At 36.8% G+C, this 21,162-nt stretch overlaps 2 protein-coding genes across 3 annotated transcripts in view; one reads left to right on the forward strand and one right to left on the reverse strand.

Annotated features, from left to right (window-relative positions):
* LOC140142862 (methanethiol oxidase-like) overlaps positions 1-21,162 on the forward strand; it is a 72,426-nt gene that overhangs the window by 35,852 nt on the left and 15,412 nt on the right. The window contains exon 10 of one of the 2 annotated variants that reach the window (XM_072164883.1): positions 190-400. In XM_072164883.1, coding sequence (XP_072020984.1) covers positions 190-370 — 181 coding nt within the window. In that variant the 3' untranslated portion in view covers positions 371-400. Of the gene's footprint in view, positions 1-189; positions 1,748-21,162 lie in introns of those variants that run through there. The other variant, XM_072164884.1, reaches the window with a different exon arrangement.
* LOC140142861 (uncharacterized) overlaps positions 5,994-21,162 on the reverse strand; it is a 129,787-nt gene continuing 114,618 nt past the window's right edge. The window contains exons 11-16 of the mRNA XM_072164882.1: positions 16,060-16,155; positions 15,416-15,511; positions 15,048-15,143; positions 8,186-8,297; positions 7,487-7,606; positions 5,994-6,943 (exon numbers count right to left, since the gene is read on the reverse strand). Coding sequence (XP_072020983.1) covers positions 6,871-6,943; positions 7,487-7,606; positions 8,186-8,297; positions 15,048-15,143; positions 15,416-15,511; positions 16,060-16,155 — 593 coding nt within the window. The 3' untranslated portion in view covers positions 5,994-6,870. The remainder of the gene's footprint in view (positions 6,944-7,486; positions 7,607-8,185; positions 8,298-15,047; positions 15,144-15,415; positions 15,512-16,059; positions 16,156-21,162) is intronic.

The following is a 21,162-nucleotide window of genomic DNA, read 5'->3' on the forward strand; positions in this document are numbered from 1 at the left end:
TAGTTGTTTTTTTCGGCCAGACGATGTCTCGCATGCATATGCATTTGCAGTTTACACATGTCTATTTATTTGTCTGTAAGTGCAAGCGAGTATTAAACGAGATAACAAATGACCGGGCAAATGACATAATACTTCATCAATGCATATAACTTTAACAATTTCCCGATCTCGTTACCATCCATCCCGCAGGTCTGGCTCGGTTATGCTTCAGATTGACGTCAACACCGAATCAGGAGGTCTTACCCTCAACAAGAATTTCTTTGTGGATTTCGGAAAGGAACCATGTGGCCCCGTTTTGGCACATGAGATCCGTTATCCAGGTGGGGACTGCACTTCGGATATCTACCTGACCAATACAGCTAACCTGTAAAAGCTGGCCACAACATGCTCATCAATCACGGTGTTTTGGCGTCTCTTGTCAATCAGGATGCCTTAGGGACGAAATCGAAACTCGACCGGGGTTGACACGACCGCCGATTCCGTCTGGTTCCGGCCAGTTGCTATTGTTCTAAACAATGGTAGCCGGACGGAACCGCCGGTCAACCGCCGGTCGAGTTTTGATTTCATCCCTTAAACAATAAAAAACATTAAAAAATATTTGGCTGAAGACCCATCATACCAATACACATAGGCCAATTGTGACACATCTGAGACATGTCTCCAGCAAAGACGTGTCATGGCAGAAGACACAAACTCTCAAGACATGTGTCAAAATTGGCTTCAGTAGACACGTCTTACATTTTAGATGTCTTACATTTTAGATACCGGTATGTCTTGCATGTAGACATTTTATGTGAGAAATAGTCGTGGTGTTGTATTCTTACTCAAGGTGTGAAAATACAAGCTGTATCAAAATGATAGGTACCCATCTGTGTTGATGGTTAATGAAATAATTGAATTGGTACTAATCCGTTTTCATGGTTATTGAAATGTCTGCTTCTTCCTGATGCAACAGTCTTGAAATTACCACAATTCATTGTTATATGACTGTTTATTACATTAATCAACGAATATGCGGATTCTATGTTGCATTTTGATGTAGCATGCATGTTATCACTGGAAACCGATCTTTTTGGTACAGCCTGTATAGGGCTGTAAAATAAAGTTTGATTCAAAAGCAACCCGGTGTGTAAAGACTTTACAATGTCACGGTATGCTTCGATATCAATTTTGAATAATTATCCAATTATATATATGATCATAAAAATGGAATATATAGGAACTAATTATAACTCAATTATATTTTATAGGAATATATATAAATTTAAATTTTGAAAAGTCTTGAGACTTGTATTTTGCATTTGATTCAGTTCAATGAATCATATATTATGAAGTCGTATTGACATAAATGTGAGTAATTGCGGTGCGGTGCGCATCTGTATGTACATCAGCAGAAAGTTCCTACTTGCGTTTTTCATCACATTTTGCTTTTACGATAGAATATTTTCTATAAGAAACCAAATTATACTCAGATCACTTTGAAAAAAGATATAATTATTGTCTTCCATTTTTCTAATTTGTAACAGAGTATTGTTATTTTTCTAGAACACGAGGGACTAGTTTATAAAACCGAATTTAAGGCATGCGTCTTATTAAGGTGAGAAAAGCTATTAACATGGAATTGAGATTTCTGTATTATAGGCCTATAGAGTAAAGCCGTTCTAATATTTAGGATAGGCCTACTCTTGAGTCTAAACAAAGCTTAGGGTAAGGTTTAGGGCAGGAGTCTGAGTAATATTAAGATTAGGGTGTTAATCGGCATTTAGGATTTCGATTGGGTTTTGATTACTGTATGTAATAAGTATTTAGAGTATAGGGTTGATTCATGAAAGTAACGTTGTATGGTTTACACCTAAAATAATCTGTTTGCTTTTATATATCTTGATTTATATAATAGCCAATAACTGAAATTGTTTTTGTTTTTTTTTTACTTTTGTCTTCTGGAACTGGGCGAGTGTTTTCTGTCATTAGACTCACGCTTTTGTCATTTTGATCAAACACAAATTTGACCTGTAGTTGCTGTGGGTCACAACATTCCCTTTGTTTCAATTTTCGAAATATTACTGCAATACTGCTAAAGAACGGCATGGAAACAGAACAAATCCAGAACCATCTACTACTATTTTTTTATTTCAATGTATTAGAGTTACGATTAAGATATAGTGTTGTGGTTTTTAGTGGCGATCACTCTCTGAATGCGCCCCTCTTCTTAAGGTGATTCCATGCAAAAAGGGGATTCTTTTCAATTATATTTGCTTGCTTTTTATCCAATATTATGAATTTGTATGAATTATTATGAATTAAAGGAATATAATTATCTTTGTGAGAAACGAGTTTTCAAGTGCGTTTGATTTTTAAGTGCATTTCTTTACCTATATTAATAACGTTGCCCAATTCGCCGTAAAAGTGATGTAATAGAATTAACTACCATAGCAATAGGTTAAAACAATTTTTAAAAACTTTGCCCAGCACTGCATTATTAATATCAACAATAATGGAATAAAGAGCAATGGGCCCAGTATTGAACCTTGGGGCACCCCGCAACTGTATTATAATTTACACTTCTCTGAACTTAGGTGCAGGTTTATAACATGTAGTAAAGGTTTTCACGGTGCGTGATAAGCTATGAAGTTAATGTTTCACTGGCCATGGTTTTCAGTGAGAGAAGGATGGGGGAGGCTAAAAATAATAATCGGGCTACATGGATATCCCCTAAAAAGTACATCAAAGATAAAGACACAATCATACATACACTCGTTATATAAACATCAGTCACAAAACATTTATTTACATATAATACAGTATCACACTCAAGTACAATACATTTATAATAACATACCATGATATTTCAGGAAGAACATTTCTTTCTACATTACTAATCTTAATAGGCCTATACAAACAGCTCTGGGTATACTTATCCGTTTCCAAATCGGTGCTTGTTTGTTTGTTTATTTGTATGATTGTTTGTTTTTGTATATATCAGGTTTAGTACACTTATGCCGTGATAACGGCATAAGATATTCAAATATGGAAGCCCCACCAGAGCAGTTCTTCTAGGGTGGACCAAACCTGCCTGGTTATCAAATTAATCGGTGACAAGGTTATCTCTAAATTTGACGGGTGCTAGTTGATGCAATAGCATTAAAACATCAAATTCAGAGATAACATTGTCACTAATCACTTTGATAACCAGGGAGGTTTAGTTCACCTCAGAAGAACTGCTCTGGTGGGGCTTCATCTTTAAAATAATAGACAGATTGCGATTTCCAAACGTACGTATCAGACGCCCGTGCAATCAAAATACCGTCACATGAGAGTGATATTGAATAGATTGACCGGGCGTTCGATACGTAGGCCCACGTTTGGAAATCGCAATCTCTCTGTTGAAATTTTCGTACCGTTCAAGTAATTGAAATAAATATTATATTACTACCTACTTTAATTAGCCACCTATTGACGAGGGAACGAAAACAACTGTTACATGTTTCATCCCTCGTGTTTTTGTAAAATAGTCACATACCGTAAAATTTCGTAAATAAGCATAATAAGTGCCTGTTAACGAGTTGCTCGGAAAAGAACGAATTTTTACGGTGGTTTGTTAAACTTAATAGTTGTTTTTTCTTTTAATCTACAAATATAAGTAACACAGATATTTGTAAGTTAAAAGAGAAAAATTAAAAAGTTTAAAAATTTACCGTAAAAATTTGTTCTTGTCCGAGCAACTCGTTAATAGACACATATGCTTATTAACGAATTTTTTCGGTATATTCATTAGTCATTCGAATACACTCTGCAAACTTAAATAATATTATAATCAAAGGAGAAATATAGCAAGTTCTAAAGTCATGAAAATAAAACGCACTAGCTGTTTTACAGCAATATATAATACTATATCATCTTAACAATTTGGAGTGAAAGAAATCTACAAAACTCGAAATTTATAAAGTCTATTTTGTACTGATAAAATAATATACCGCATACAATGATGCTCTTTTTTATCCGCTTCATCGTGTCACGTCATAGCGGTATAGGGTTACGTATTCAAAATCAGTACACAGCCCTCCGTCAACTACACCTGAAAAATCACCTTGATCACACCATCGCATACTGGTGAATCCCATGTAACTATAAACCTGCCCTCTTGTTTTACAATGTCTATATAGAGGGCGATATATCGACTTTTATGTGGTGCAAAGTCTTTTTTCCATTGTCGCTGCTCGCGCTCGGCGAATCGCGAATCGCATTTCATGAGTTATCATGGTTAAATATATAGGGACGGTTTATTGTCATGGCATCAGTATGATGCGGAAATCACAATGTAAAAGTCGAATTTTTAATACTTCCGTGGTCCAGCTAAGCGCTGGTGCTGATCGATCACGTAGAGAAGGCAAAGTCTCCTCCCCTTCTACGCACCGATCGACCAAACCGTCTTGCTCTCATGGCCGAACGTTGATCAGCCAATCAGCGTTACTGTTTGTCACTTTATGTTTACGCTCGTGTACGCTCAGCACACCGCACAGACCACAGAAGTATTAACAATTTTACTTTATACACGAGGTAACAAGGTAGCAGAAATGTGATGAATATATGGTGCAGATGCTCCGGAAGATTTTTAATAATTGGGCGGGTGTCAATATGAGGCGTTATCCGAGGCACAGAGCTGTCCGAGGCACAACACGCTGAGGAGGTGGGTGCGGGCAGGTCAGTGCACCGCGAAGCGTGGAAGCTTTTAAAATGCATACATTTTACATGAATTGTACCTTAAAATTATGAATATTACCTCACATTATTTGGGGTCCTACAGTAACGACCCCGGGGTAACGACCCCGTATCAAACTTATTGGAACTGTACCCCAGTCCCCCGGTTCCGGTCCGGAGCCACTGTGCTGCACCACTATTTATGAAGTTATTCATAATATAATTACACCTTTCAATGTATGACATGTATGAGGTCTTTTCAAGTCGCCGTATGTCTAGAAAAAATCTCCTGTACCTTCCCACATGCCTCTCATGACGTGAAAGGCGTTGTTTTTAGATAGATTTTAATAAAAATTGTTTCTTTTTAAATTTCATTGAAAATAATTAGTACAAGTCATAATGCGTACAAAGAAAATAATATTAACACAAATATATATTTAAATAATAATGAACACAATTTCGGTTCCTGTACGCTTTAACGCCTTCACATTTACCATGTTTTCACTCCATGTGAACATCGTCCAGAGTGCACTGTTCAAGTACTCCAATATCAGGATAGTAGAGTGGTCACGTTTATCACTTAAAGGGGCATTTCGTGATCCACAACCTCATCCCCCCACTTTTCTCAAAAAAAGTTGAGATTTTTATATCACTGGAAACCTCTAGCTACATAATGTTTATGTACAAAATATTTCTTGCAGATTAATTCGTTTAGCAAAGATATCGTGAAATTTGAATTTCGTTCTGGTGCACCAGAACGAAATTACAACGCATTGTCTATGGCCCGGGGGGGCCTCTCCCTAAGAAATGGTATACGGGGATGCTCAAAGGTTTTGAGGTGCATTTTCATCGTTTTTGGTATACCAATGGGGTAGTTTTGACGTTGTTTCGGGTATATTAATGACCCCTTATTTCTGTGATGGTATTGAGATGGGCTGTTGTAAGTTTTTGGTTATATTGATGATATAATGATGGGTCACCATTACAGTAAAAATGGTATAGAGATGGGTTGGTTAACTGATAGAAGCAAGGTATAGTGATCGGGTGTTTTTATGCACTATGCAGGTATAGAGATGGTCAACATTCAGAAGTCTACTTTTAGCACCCCTGTACAAATATTTTCCAAGAGCCCCCCTTTCGGGGGTCTATGGAGCAGTGTAATACACATAATCATGCATAACTCGCGAACGCAAAATCGGAATCAACTGAAATTTTGGGAATAGGTTTTTTCGTGGATATCTAATGAAAAATGACATAAATAGAAGATGCTAGGATCACGAAATACTCCTTTAACTCGTTTACTGGTTTTTCACTCCTTTACATTCAAAGAGTTAGTTTTTGGATTTCATACAAGCACACTTTGCTTTTTTTTTTTTTTAATTTCCATCTTGCTCACAAAGCAGTTCTACTTCCACCTCATGCTGATTGCTGGTCTTTTGTGCATGAATGTCCCGGGGTGACTGAAAGTATAATAATTCTTCAGATTTTGCTCCACGAAAACCGCACATCGTCTTGCAATCGTCAAAGAATCTCCTGGTTCTTAAAGTGAGATTTTTTATTTTTTATTTTCACCAATTCAATATCTTCACAATCGTATGACTCGAAATCTGCAATACTTGCATAACCTCCCCTCTGCACTCGTCACTTTCTGATGAAGCTCATTATTAAATAACTACGGATGTGGTGACGAAACTGGATGACGAAACACTATGGACCACAATGGCCTCATCCCAATGGCATAATTTAATAACCTCAATTAAACACTCATAGTGCAATATTTGACCTCAAGTTGCAGGGTATGAGTTTTTGTACCCAAATTGTCAAAGGTCATTCAATAAATGTACAAATGTATTGGGTTGAAGAACTGTGTCCTGATTGATGAACCGGGTGATGAACATGTTGTGGATCCTGGTGAAATATGAAGTACATTGTAAGATCATAAAGATGATACGTTTGTGCAAGTCCTATACCTATTAGAATCCAATTCGGTGTTTCGGCACACAATTGAATCGGGCACAGACTAAGAACAAGACAAAGTCAAGCGTCTATGAGAAACACAAACCATCTCTGGATCAAGAAATATGCGGAAAACATCCAATTTTGTACAAATAATTAATAAGTTAACATCTTTTTAAGTTTATCATAAATTTATAACAGCGTGTTTGTTTGCCGTCATGTTGGTTCAATGCATGTCATTCTGTAGAACGTCCTATAGTACGTGCGGTATGCTCGGCTGTATGCAATACTGTGTGAGAGAGAATAAAAAGACTTATTATTTTAACAATGCCATTAAAATTATTTCACAAACAAAATCTGATATTTAATATTAAAACTATTGTTATGGAAGTACAAAAATTGTCATATTGGAGTAACCCGCCCTAAAATCTGGCCCGACACTATAGACTTTTCAACAACAATAAAAAATACCCCCAGAAAACCACTTTGCGGTGCTCCTCTTCAAAAAGGAATATAACTAACACGGAAAATTGCGATTGCAGAACATAAACGTATAAGCACTTCTCAGATTTGCCAAAATTTTGTTGTTATTTTGTGATATATTTGACTGCGAGATCAATACCCCACCCAAAAAAAAAAAAGAGTCAATCCAAATAATAAGGTCCACCTTTTTCTGAAACAAACGTTGATCAGTACTTTTTTGAAGGAAAAATTAACAAAATAACCAATTTTTTCCTGTAAAAACGTTGAAATCGGCCTTTTTTTAGAAACATTTTCACAAAAAGTCTGGCTGGACCCCCCCTACATCCTTCTACATGCCAGATTACTTTACCTTGTCCTAGTGCAGATGTCTCTTAGAAATGGTCCACATCTATTGTGAGTTGTCTTGATTTCTGGTCTTACGTAACTTTGACTAAATGTACCAATGTACGAAGTTAACCGACAACTTTTGCTGGAAATAAATGGACAAATAAATATGTTAATTTAACAGTAATAAATCTACTGATAAGATATAATTTAGAAAGTATCAAGAAAACGCCAATTAAATAAAACGCCAGTCCAACATCTGGTGGGCGTTTTTCCATTGCGACAGACCCACTGATTCTTTTTCAGCAGCGACAACCGAAAAGTCGCTGCGGACAACTTAACCGAAAGTCGCTGCGGACAACCGAAAGTTGCTGCGGACAACCAAAGGTCACTGCGGACAACCGTAGTTGTCATCATCATCATGCATAACCACAAAGACGCCATCGTCACCATCTCTACCATCATCATCAACGATCTCGTCATCATCTCTGATTCTCTTCCCGTCCTGTTTCCTCGTCATTCTTCCTCGTCCCCGGATCATCTTTTATACTTTCGTCGCTTCGCAGAATCAGTGAGATAAATTGAACTTTTTAGGAAGCAGTTCTGGACAAAAATTAATGTGATTCTTATGCCTTTCTTGACACTATTCGTCCATTCCATCGTCTCTGTATGTTTTGTTTTTCACCGAGGAACTTAAAACTGTTGCAACGCTGCTGTTGCTTACCCATATGAAGACAGACTGTATGAATTTCCAGCTCCTCCTACTCCCGTTCCTATGCTCACACATCTCCCAGGTGCAACACACGTGTTACCTTCAGGACATCCATAGCACGAAGCTGCAGCAAACAAACAAATAGATAACAAGGGCTACAGAATGGTTCAAATTGAAATTAGGAATTATTGCATTACATCTTAGAAAAAAATTACAAGACGGATCTTTATTTGTCCTCTCAGGAGAATTCTTGTTGGTTCAGCAGCCTTAAACATCAAGACGACAATAAGTTCCTCAAGGGTAAGATCCCTTTATGGTTCCCATAAAGAGGAAGCCCCGTCAGAGCAGTTCTTCTGGGGTGAACAAAACCAGGCTGGTTATCAAATTCATTAGTGACAAGGGTATCTGAATTTGAAAGGTGCTAATTGATGTTTTAATGTTATTGTATCAATTAGCGCCTGTCAAATTCAGAGATAACCTTGTCACTGATTAATTTGATAACCATGCAGGTTTGGTTCACCCCAGAAGAACTGATCTGTTGGGGCTTTCTCTTTATAAGAACCATAAAGGGATCTTATCTTTGAAAAACTTTAATATTGACGTCTTGATGATAAAGGCTGCTGAACCTGTAACGGTTATTCAAAGGATTCTTGACTTTTTTCGGTTTCGATAATGCTTCATGTCCGAGTACACTCAACAAGAATTTGAACCCACGAAATTCATTTTATATAAAAAAAGTTCTTTGAAGAACTCCTTTTAAAGGATTATACATAATTAGAGACCGTTCACAAACACTTGTAAGGGGGGCCTGATGCAAAAAAATTTCATCACGAAAATTTTTCGGCCTTCTTTTACAGACCTCAAAAATTTAAGGGCCCCCTTTTTTGACATGAAAATTATGGGTCAACCCCATAGAAAAGCATATAAACTTAATTTTTCCAGGAAAATTTGTGGTCATTTTTTTCAGGGCCCCCAATAAAGGAGGGTCAACATTTTTCAGGGGCCCCTTTTTGCATCAGGCTCCCCCTAACAAGTGTTTGTGAACGGTCCCTTATATATGCACACATGTGATAGTTTTCATCATCTAATTTTTAAACGTCTCCAATATGATGCACTCCACCAGTTTGTGTGAATAAAATAATGCAATTTTGTTTTTTCGGCAGGTGGGAGCACTACACTTTTCCCGGACTTTTCCACCATGACAAAGACAACAATTAATACCTACATATAACACTTGTCGCTGTCACACATGTTGGTATCTATCCTAAATCAGGATTTTCACAACTATTTTGCCGATTTCAAAGGGAAACATCATAGGCTACATTTTTGGTGGGCATGTTATCCCGAAAATTTTGAGGTGGTGATTCTTTTGGGAGTTGACGTAGTACCGGTAAAAGGGGTCTTTTGGAACTGTGAAGGAGTGAAATGCGTCTTTTGGAGCTGCGAACAGTCCAAATCATCATCTTTCTTGGCTTTCTGGTTGAAAATCGCCTGAATAAAAAGCCCCGAAATGCGAGGAATGAGCAATTTGGGGGTCTTTTTAGTTTTAGAGCTAAAATCATCAAATTAAGGGCCTTTCAGAACTCTGTTTTGGTCAAATTCAGGAGTCATTCGGAGCTGCGCGGTCCAAAAACGGGGGTCTAGGGGAGCATACTCGTATGGTTATAATGTTGAGTGCCGCCAGGATTTCGGTAAATCACTCGTGTCCTAAACCCCCGGCCTACACCTCCAAATGACCATGAAATGAATTGCTCTTGCTCCTCATACCATACGACATTCATGTTTCCAGGTATATAAAGTACTATAAGGTCCATGACCAATACTTAGATTCAACAACACGCCTAAAGATATTAGAAAATAATTGTAGAAATTGACATTTTTGACTGTCTCCATTGTAAACATCTTCAGGGTTTAGAGGGTTACCGCGTATCGCGTACTACATTTCAAGAAAGTGAATTTGCCCCGGTTAAATTGCGACTTAGGTGGTAGTTTGAACATGTTTTTGCAGTAATTACCGCGTCACCCAAAGGGTATGGAACCACACGAACTTGCGGTGCATGAAACCAATGTCTCAATTATAGGTTAGAATACTTTCATTTGTTTCTAAGATTCTTAAATATTGTCACGTTGCGCGTTGCTTTAAAGGTATACAAATTAATGTTTCGTGAAATAAAAACATTAACATTATTGTCCTATTAATAAAATACAGATTTCTAAACGTGTAAATATCGCTTATACTGCCCTCATGGTGCCGAGTTTTGCTGTTAATGCTGTTGGGCTGTCACAAAAACAAACTGCTCGTATACACCAATCCGAGCACCCTGAATCCGAGAAGCGTTTACTGTATTTGGCCCTCTATCGACGGAAACACAGATGTACCAGAGCGGGAGATTTAATTCGTAAGTCAATACTCATGATTGTGTATGAATATCACTGTTGTGTACAATTCCCGGTTACAATTCTGTATAGCACACAATAAATAATGGGTGGAACCCCCGACCTCGGGACACCGCAGTTTTACATCGGGGACACCGCAGTAATGGCGAAGTCGGATAGGTGTATATCTTAGACCCATTGGAAGTTCTTTGTCACTTAGGCCCTATTGGTTTCTTTGTTTTGTACATGACTTTTTGTTGAACATTATTGTTAGACTACTTTGCAGTCTATTTTGATAAACAAATCGCCCCCATCCCAGCAAACACAAAAACGTTTTAAAAACGTTTTAAATAAGTTATATTTTGGCTTTTGGTTTAGGTAAAAACGTTTTAATAACATTAAAATGTCGGGTTATATAAAGGTCATGATAACGTTTTAAAACGTTTTGTATGAAAACACATTACAACAATATTTTTAAATGTTTTCAAAAAATGTTATTGTAAACTATTTTTACAAACATTTTTGCCAAATATTGTGTCAATACTTAAATAACATTATGTTAAAATGTTATAACCCAGCAAACACAGAAATGTTCTTAAAATGTTTTTTTCGAAACCTTTTAATAACATTTAAATGTCGGGTTATACAAAGGTCATGAAAACGTTTTTAAAACGTTATTGAAAATATTTTGGGCAAACATTTTTCGCAAAATATTTTTCAACTCCCCAATAACATTCTGTTTAGAATGTTTTGTATCAAGTTTTCAAGAATGTTTTTGGAATGTTATTAAAACGTTTTTATACCCTTTATATAACCCGACATTTAAACGTTTTCTGTAAAACATTTTCATTTGCTGAGCAGTAGATTATCAAAAAATGTTTTTTTAAGATATGAAAACGTTTTATACTCTTAATATACCCTTTATATAACCCGACATTTAAACGTTTTCTGACAACCTTTTATAACCTTTTGCGAATGATGTCGAAAACGTTTTGTGTTTGCTGGGATCATGTCCATAGAACACAGCACATCCCAGTGACCGCTCGACTCCGCCCAGAGAAAAGCGTTTTTGTTTTTTTGGGCATCGCGGTTTTCGGATGATAACAGCGGTTCTCGTTCTGGAATTGTATAATCATTGTGAGATGCGCTGATATTAGTTGTCCATGCACGTCCAAACTTAGTTTTTCATACTCATACCCCATAACTTGAGGTCAAATTGTGAGCCTTGCTTGATAAATACAGGCCAATGAACTGTGGCATTGGAAATGCGATCAAATTGCGCGACCGATTTTTACAACAAATGGCACATTGGGCCTCATCTCAGATGTCTTTCATGATCAAACATTGACTTCTTCTAATACAAATCTTGCTTGAAGACATACACTCCCTAGACATTAAGATACCGTGCCTCATGAAGAAGATTCGTAAAGTGATGCTACAAGGCACATCTCATGTGAACTTTTCACCCATACAGGCCTCTCATCGCATTGTGACCACTGTAATGCCGGATTGCCGGCTTTACTGCTATATCTTTCATCTTTTACAACATTACAATTTTCGTGAATTCCTTTTGGATGGAAGACATTTATTAGAAAAATCAATTTTCAAATGTAAAAATAACGTGGATAATTCACACTTCTGCATGTTAGTCTAGATACGGAACCTGATAAAAAAGAGCATTGACCGTGGCCCCGGGACCGTAGCCTAAAGAAACTCAAGCTAAGACACTGTAAGATGAATATCTCTTCCACATACATGTGTACATGATCATGATCCGAGGCAGATAAAGAGACAGAGACAAGAACAGAGTGCTTGGAAATTAAAGGCCTATTCCAGCGAAAGTGTTGAAAAAATTTAAAATTGTGTATACATTTCCTAAAAATGGTAGGATACATACAAGAAAACGAGAAAACAGCGGTAAATTTACAAAGATGAAGCCCCATTCAAATACATGTAGCTAAAGAAATTACATAAATGTCTTATTTTGTGCCAAAATCTGAATATTAATAATTTTTACGATCCTCCGGATGAGCAAATCACTGAATAGGCCTTAAATCGTAACCTTCTATATGAGAGCTCTCATTTTACGGAGGGGGTACCCTTATATCATGCAATGTCCTACGAGATAAGACTAGGCCTACTTGCCTTGAGCCCCCTCCCCCTTCGCCGTTATAAAAGAGAGATCATGTAGACATTAGCTACATTAGAGTTGTCAAAAAGTGACAAATTCTTACGTCTGAAGAAAATACAGAAGAAGACTTGCTGACAAATACTAAACCACAGAGAGAAATGTATGTAAGTAAAGTACATGGTAGGAGAGAGAAGGCAGACCGTGCATAAGTTTTCCAGGAGTGATGATAAACTCAATTTTGGATGCTTAATTTGTTGTATCTTGAACATGTTAAAATGATGTTGAGAAAGCAAAAGCAGTCGTGCGTGTTTCACGAACAGTGATGATGAATTCGATGTCTATCTGTGTTTCATCGATGCCGCGTGAATTTATCAAAATTAAAAACGGATTTAGTTGCAGACGTACCAGACTGAGAAAACTTTTTGTTTGTCAATAATATCATGATATGTGATGAGATATTCTATGATATTTTTCTGATTTATAATTCATGAAACCTACCAATGACGTAATGCTGTCGAACTGCATGGAGATATTATCTGGTGACAATTTTCAGAAAGAGAAATTTTTTTTGTCATGTTTATTGTGGCTGATGGATGTATTTCGGGCTCTCAATTAACTAATTAACTTTCGTTGACGAACTTAGTTCTGAACCAGAACAACTTTAAACACTGTTAAATGTCCCAAGATTATTAATGTATCGATTCCAGCTCCAATGACACCTCATTAATTTCATTGGACCTTTTGGAGGGCACGGTGGCACAGCGGCACAGGCTCTATTTCGCAATCGGAGGGTTGCGAGTTCGAGCCCTAGCGGTGCCATCGTGTTGTGCACTTGGGCAAGGCGCTTTACCTCAATTGCCTCTCTCTACCCAGGGGTGAAACGGGGAGTTGTTAGAAATAATTTCCATTGAGCGCCGCCCAAAGTCTTTAGGAATATACCGAGGGGGTTGGGGAGAAGAGTATTTTGGAAGACAGAAAGGAAGGTACCCGGGGGAAGGTAGTCTTGAAATCCGCGAAAACCTTTTATCTAAAAAAAAAAAAAAAAAGAGAAAAAGTGGCCATACTCTTGTCGACGTCGACGCCACCGCTACAGGGCACCGCTATCAGAAATCTTTTGTAAAATGGTGTTTGAAAAATGAGTTTAAACATATTTTTATCAGTGTATGATATTGTAATATTGAAAAATCGTTCTGTTTGGTATTTGAAAATGTCACGTAACTCATGAACTAGCATTATCTATTGTTGAATTCGGAATGCACAAGGGGGCAAAACCGGACCCATCTCGAAAGGTCTATCATGTCCCGAGGGTCATGTCGGATGGGAGGGGGACGAATCCGGTGCCCAACTTGAACAAGAATCTGTCCTGTCCCAGGGTTCATATCGGATGGAAGGGGGTGAACCCGGACGGACCCAACTTGAAGGATATGTCATGTCACTGGGTTTTTGTCGGATGGGAGGAGCAGTATCTGTGTCAACCGCATCTTTGTACTTAAAGAACTTGTCTAGTATTAGCAATAGGGAATATGTCAATTAGATCCCGTCGTTTTTGCTATCTTCATTGATGGATAATAGCCAAATACCACGTAAAATACAAACAAAAAGGTTTCAAACAGAATTGACAGACTCAAAAACGCAGTAACATGACATAGCCATAACGTCACTGGAATTTATTGAGGCATATTATACTGGTTAATTCTCCATTTTGTAGGTGCAAGGTCTGTTTTTCTTCATTGCAATATTCTTTATTCTGCTGTGTCAATTTTTAACCAAAACATTCAACATGCAATATTTTGTTTTCGAATGTGACCATCCTAGAGTTCTCTATACCATATAAAGTGTCACTCCCAGTAACCCAGTAACGGGGGGGGCACATCAAAACATTTTGGTGGGTTTGTTCCCCCGGAATTTTTAATTTGAGGTGGTGGGTCTTTGGGAGCTGACGAAGTACCGGTAAAAGGGGGACGGGGTCTTTTGGAGCGGCAAACCGGGCTGCGACCAAGTAAAATGGGGACTTTTGGAGCTGCGAAAATCAAGGATCTTTCTTGGCTTTTTTTGTTGTTAAAAATCGCCTGAAAAAAACAGAAATATGAGGAATGAGCAAGTTTTGGGTCTTTTAGAGCTGAAATGATCAAAATTAAGGGTATGTCTTTCGGAGCTCTATTTTGGTCAAATATAGGGGGTCTTTCGGAGCGAAATGCGATATCCAAAAAGGGGGGTCTTTCCGGGGGAGCCTACCTGTATGGTCATTTGTGTTAAGTCCCCCCCCGGTCCCAGTACTTGCAACCCTAGGTCTCGATTCTAGAAAACTGCTCACACTGACAAGATAAGGTAACGCAAATACCTATTCTTTAATTAGAAGATACTTACATGATTGACAAACTGATCCTGAAAACCCAGATGGACAAGAACATTTGTTAGGACCGACACATCTTCCTCCGTTCCGACATCTCTGCCGACAGTAAGCTAGAAGTGGCAATGAGAAGTGATAAGTCAGTAAAAACTCGTTTGTGTACATAACAACATGATAATGTTAAAAAACATAATCAATTTAAATGAATATGCTGACGCGACGGCGGTGGGATTTGAACTACAGACCATCACGTGCAATCAATCCAATAAGCAATTTCGAGTTTTTACATTAATGTATTCCATAATTTGCTAATTAAAATACAATTGGCAAATTGAAATACAATAGATATAGTTGATCCAAAAAACGTTCATCAATTTCCACTTACGCATTTCACATCGATTTCCTCTGTAACCAAGTTGACATCGGCAAAGATTAGGTCTGACACACGTGCCACCATTTTCACAGCCATAGCGACATACAGCTGAAAAAAATAATAACGATTGCGGAATTTATTTGAAGTGAATAAAGCTAAGAGAGTTTTTTACACAAGTTGTGCAAATGCAGTGAAAAAACTTTTGAAGAATATGGTTAACTTTAATCGTAGGTGTAATAAACAACGTAACACTACCACAGTTTCATGCTGATAGGGTCGCATCTACATGTGATTCATGCATCTAATAATTCTATTAACGTGAAACCTGTGTAGCGTTTTGTTGTAACTATGGCCTGTGTTCGAAGTAAGCCATAGTCGATAAATCATATTTTACTTTATTTTGCTAAAACTAAACATTATTTAACATACTTAATGAATAATAATTATATTAATCCAAAATACGCTTCACAACGTAATATCGTAACTCGGATAGGTCATTGACATAAAACCCACTAACTGAATACAAAATGCACCCAATGGGAACAAATGGAATTGAGCATTATAAAAGTATATGTTACATATTTACCCCAAAACAAATTAAAACATGATAAACATTTATCATTCTTTAGTTTTAATAAACTCTGTTTTTTTCTTACGTCTTGTACAATCCGGTCCTTCGAACCCTGACGGGCAACTGCACGTATCTGGCGCTACACATCGGCCACCGTTTTTGCATCCGTTTCGGCATGTAGCTGGAAAAAAATGGCATGAAAAAATTAAAAGTCACATTTTCACAGAGATAAAAAATACATCATTAAACATGAACGCTTACTTTTTGAAACAGGTAGGTCACATTAGAGTCTATGGTCACATAACTTTTCAATACACAGTTGAAATTATAAGTTCAACTCAAATATAAGGGGGTCACATACTTAACCCGATTTTAAAAGTATTGATTACAATCTCCCAATTAATCTATTTTGTTTTGCTTCCGTAATCCGATGTAATCGATACGGTTAAGCGACTACAAGCACTAGGATCCACAACATGCTCATCTATCAGGGCACATTTTCTTTAACCCCAATCAGTTGTACATAAATTGAATGACCTTTGAAAATTTGGGTACACAAACTCATACTCCGCAATTTGAGGTAAAATGTTGCTCTATGATTGTTTAATTGAGGTTATTGAACTATGGCATTGGGATGAGGCCATTGTGGTCCATAGTGAACCCTGTTGTGAGCAAGTGATCTTGAGTCACAAAAAATAAATCAGTGCAAAAGAAAGAGAACCACAGAGACTTTTCTCATGTTTGGTATATCTCAACAAACACAAAAAATGTTCTTAAAATGTTTATTCAAAACGTCATAATAACATTTAATGTTGGGTTATATAAAGGTCATGAATACATTTTTAAGACGTTATTGTGAAATATTTTGGGCAAACATTTTTGCAAAATATGTTGTCAATAGTTAAACACGGAATGGTTTGCATCATGATCACGTTTTCAAAAATGTTGATGAACGTTATTAAAACCGTTTTCATACAATTATATAACCCGATATTTGAACCTTTACCAAAACGTTTTGTGTTTGATGGGGTAATAGACATTTTGACAATTTTATTAAGAGTTCTGATGACATATATTTTGGGTTTCTTTTCTGATATTTTTGTTTCAAATTCCGACTTTAGTGTTTACATTCATGCGACTTCCTATAGAAGATTATACATGTACATATTTAATATCTGACACAGTAATCCATGAATCTCGATTCGCGAGTAGTAGATAAAAGTTTACCGCGCAATTAGAATGCCATTATCCATAAAAAGTTAAGTAAACTCATTTAGATATTTTACATAGTTTGGCAAATTCAAATCTATTTTCTAATTTATTTTCTTTGTTATAAAAAGATGAGATCTATCGCAAAGTGTTAAGTTGAAAACCGCTTAATTTGTCTGAACAATTATTTGAAGAAAGCGACTTTAATTTGATTATTTTAGGATGAAATTATGAGGTTTGTTAACCGGAAACAAGTTTACCGCTTGTCCGCAACTTAATGGATATATAATTGAACGTGCTTCACAATATCGCAACTGTATTTAGTAGTTTTTCTTCCAAATCAGTAAAACCTTCCGTCATTCACGCTTTGCTGGTTCAAAAGAAGTTAAACTTTTGTGCACTTTTTACTCTAAAATTTCAGTAACTTACTGCATTTAGGAAGCGTTGATGAACGACTTGTTTGCATAAGTGGTTTAACCATATGCATAATAGTAATTAGTAGTGGTAATGAGTTTGTAATTATGTAAGGATAGATGATTAAAAGAAGAAACAAAAACAATACTAATTTGCGCAGTTAAGGGGGTACTACACCCCTCCATAAATTTTTGTCTATTTTTGCATTTTTCCCCGGGGGAGGCACTCCGTATCTGAAATGGCAGGGATGTGCCTCGGCCATGTTAAAAAGTAGGGGGCATTCAGGTCAAATGTACAATTACAAAAATATGGGGTCATTCAGTACACAACCTGAATAAAAATGGGGTCATTCGGTATGAAACTTTGAAAAAAGGATGGTCATTGGGGTAACAAAAAGTAAAATGGGAGTCATTGAGTACAGGATTACCAAAAGAGTATCATAAATAAGTGCCAAATTGCGTAAAAACAACTTGGCCACCTTGGAAATGTGAAAAATATCATTATTTCTGGAGGAGAACACAAATACCACCTAAATTTGGGAATTAAAACGGGGGTCATTGGGTATAGCAGGAAATAGAAAAAGGGGGTCATTGAGTACATGAATTTTTTTAAAGGGGGTCATTGGGTAATAGGTAGGACCATAACACAAAAAAAGGGGTCATTGGGTACAAGCCGGTTTGAAAAAGGGGTCTATCCCGAGGCACATGATGCATATCTGTCATGGAAGTGCCCCCCCCCCCCGGGCATTTTTCTCAAAAACTAATAACACAGTGGCAACAAAAGTTATCTGTATTATAGGGGCAATGAATCCAATTACTACACTGGAATTTCAGTGACCCAAGACAAGCGATTCGTTATTTATGACAAGAAAAGAGGTACAGCAAGGATGTACCTCATATCCTATCATATTTACTGAACCGCTTGTCTTGAATCCCTGAAATTTCAGTAAAGTAATTGGATTCCTTGCCCCAATAATATACATAACTTTTATTACCAGTGTGTTATCATTTTTTGATAAAAATGCAAAAATAGTCACAAATTTACCACAGGGGTGTAGTACCCCTTAACAATGATAAAATTTCTAGCCATCATGACAGATGTCAGCGTGCCCTGTCAATAATCTAAATAGACACAAAAAATAACACAACTAATCTCACTTTTCAAATATTCTGAACTTGAAGTAAAATCTCTCAAGGCTAAAATCAAATCAAAAGAAAGGATTTCGTTGTAAAAGAACAGTTTTTGTTTGGACAGAATACAAAATGTCTGCCAATTACTTTTCCCACAAATCAAACTGAACAAAAGACAGAACAATGAAATGGACGTGTCTATTCAATTGTCTATTGTTGATGTATTGTTATAAAAGTTTAACCAAAAAACTTGGGAGTAAAAAAAAAGGTAAGATTCTGGCCATGCTTTGTTGCAAGTAGAGTATAGCCAACGGATCTTGCCTGTGGTTTCTTAATACGATCTATCATATCCGGCATTTGGTAACTTTTAGAAAACTTTCTCCTTGATTAAAATGGACATTTTACTCCAAATATCTGGGGGCATTTTGAAAGTTTCTACAATTAAAATGTAAGTATCTTAATACCGGTCAAGTACATAGGTGGTTGTTGGATTTTCCTTTGAAGAAATGCCCCTATTCAAATAAGGGATTGAAGCTGCTGACCCTTAGGCTTGCTAATACCATCAGGGAACTGCTAATACCGATACCGGCATTGGTCGGATGTTTCCTTTACCATTCGCGGGCGATAATTTACACGATTTCAGAGGCTATTTATAAAGAACCACTGAACCAATAGGCATGTTTGTACTCATTTGAATGCATCCCTCAAGTAGATTCCAAATATATCCATAAGATATTATGATATTAAAATTTTTGAATATTTTTGAGAAAAAATATCTTGGACATAATCTGATCTCGACTTCCACAAGGATAGGGTTATTATGTTCCCAAATGGAAGTGCTGAACCCTCTGTTTGGCCAATATACCCCACCCCCAATCACATATCGGTAGCAAAGTTAGGGTTTGAAGATTGCCAGCAGTGACAAACGTTCGCTTACTGTCTACATGTGTTATGAGTTCATTGTGATGGGTAACACTTTGGACATTCGGCTGTTCCAGTTGAAATTCATACTCCCCCTATGGAAGACATGATCTTAATCTTCCACACAGGGAGTGTGAATTTCAAATGGGGTTACCTGAATGGGTGACTCACTCCATTTGAAATCTACACCCCCCCCCCCCCTGTGTGTGAGATTAAGGTTGTGTCTTTCATAGGGGGTGTGGATTTTAACTGGAATAGCGCGTTGAAAGGGCAATGGCCACAAGTAATACACATTGAAAGTAACCCATTATGTACGGAAGTTTTTGAAAAAAAACTACAGAATTTCCCCATATATTAAATCATGCATAAATTATAAATCTCAGTATACACAAAATACATGAAATCTATTAATTGATTATGGATTTGAGCAATTTCTTCATCTTAGAGTTACTTAACCTTATTACCTACAAATATATTTTTGAAAGCTTGAAATTTGTTGTATACATAATTATGTGTTATATGAGGAAAAGCGCTATCGACTGACAAAATTAAAGTTCGGAAACTCTGATCGCATTTTGCTTAACTGTAAAGTAGTGTCTATACTGTATTTGAATTCTCTTCACCTAAGCAAAAATAGTCAACGCAATAAAATATAAGATATTCAATTAAAATTAGAGATAGACATTGCAAATAGAACTGAAATACTTCTTGATTGGATGCGGATGGATTTGCGCCGGGTTCGGCTGTTACCGGCCAAGTTGACCAGTTGACAGCGGCGATCTCATTGTGATGATTTTATTTACCATGTAAAGCGCTTTGAATCCTCCGAGATATGGATTAAAAAAACCTTTAAAAGGGAGTGTCCATGCCATATGGAAGTCACATGATTGTCCCCATCTTGGCTCCACATACTGCTAAGAACTTAGGCAATGTATATAAAACAGTATACATAGATACTCCTTTCATTTACCCTCGACTTTACTCCAAGGCGAAAAAGGGCGTTATTTAAATCCAAAAATTTATTTATTAATTATTTGATTGATTTGTTAAAGCTGTATGTATAGTTATTTGCCAATTTTAATATTACCCGTTGCGTTGGCCACCGGTACCCAACGCAAATTTCAGACAAATTGCTTTTGTCAAATCGCGCAGCGATTCTTATCAATAATTGACTTTGCCGAAGTTAATTGTTCTGATTTCTGGTTATTATTTCGCACTGAAAAGACCAACTCCAGCGAGGCTTAGCCCCAAGCTACAAAATGTACCTGCAGATCCAAATAATTTAGTGTATCAAGTTTATATTTCTTGTTTCCAATATTTACAATTAGCAGTAACTATAGTTACGTTCTTTCGAATGTACCCAAATAAATCCAGTCTTATACAACTTCAGTCAAAGTGGTCCGCATTCATTTAAAATGTATTTTACCATTTTGAATTAATGATGTTTTGTTCCACCGTAAAACATGCATGTTCCTACTTATATTTTTATCAGATAAAAGTTATAATGATTGCAA

The sequence above is a fragment of the Amphiura filiformis genome, chromosome 20 (genome assembly GCF_039555335.1).
Source record: "Amphiura filiformis chromosome 20, Afil_fr2py, whole genome shotgun sequence".
NCBI classification, from domain to species: domain Eukaryota; kingdom Metazoa; phylum Echinodermata; class Ophiuroidea; order Amphilepidida; family Amphiuridae; genus Amphiura; species Amphiura filiformis.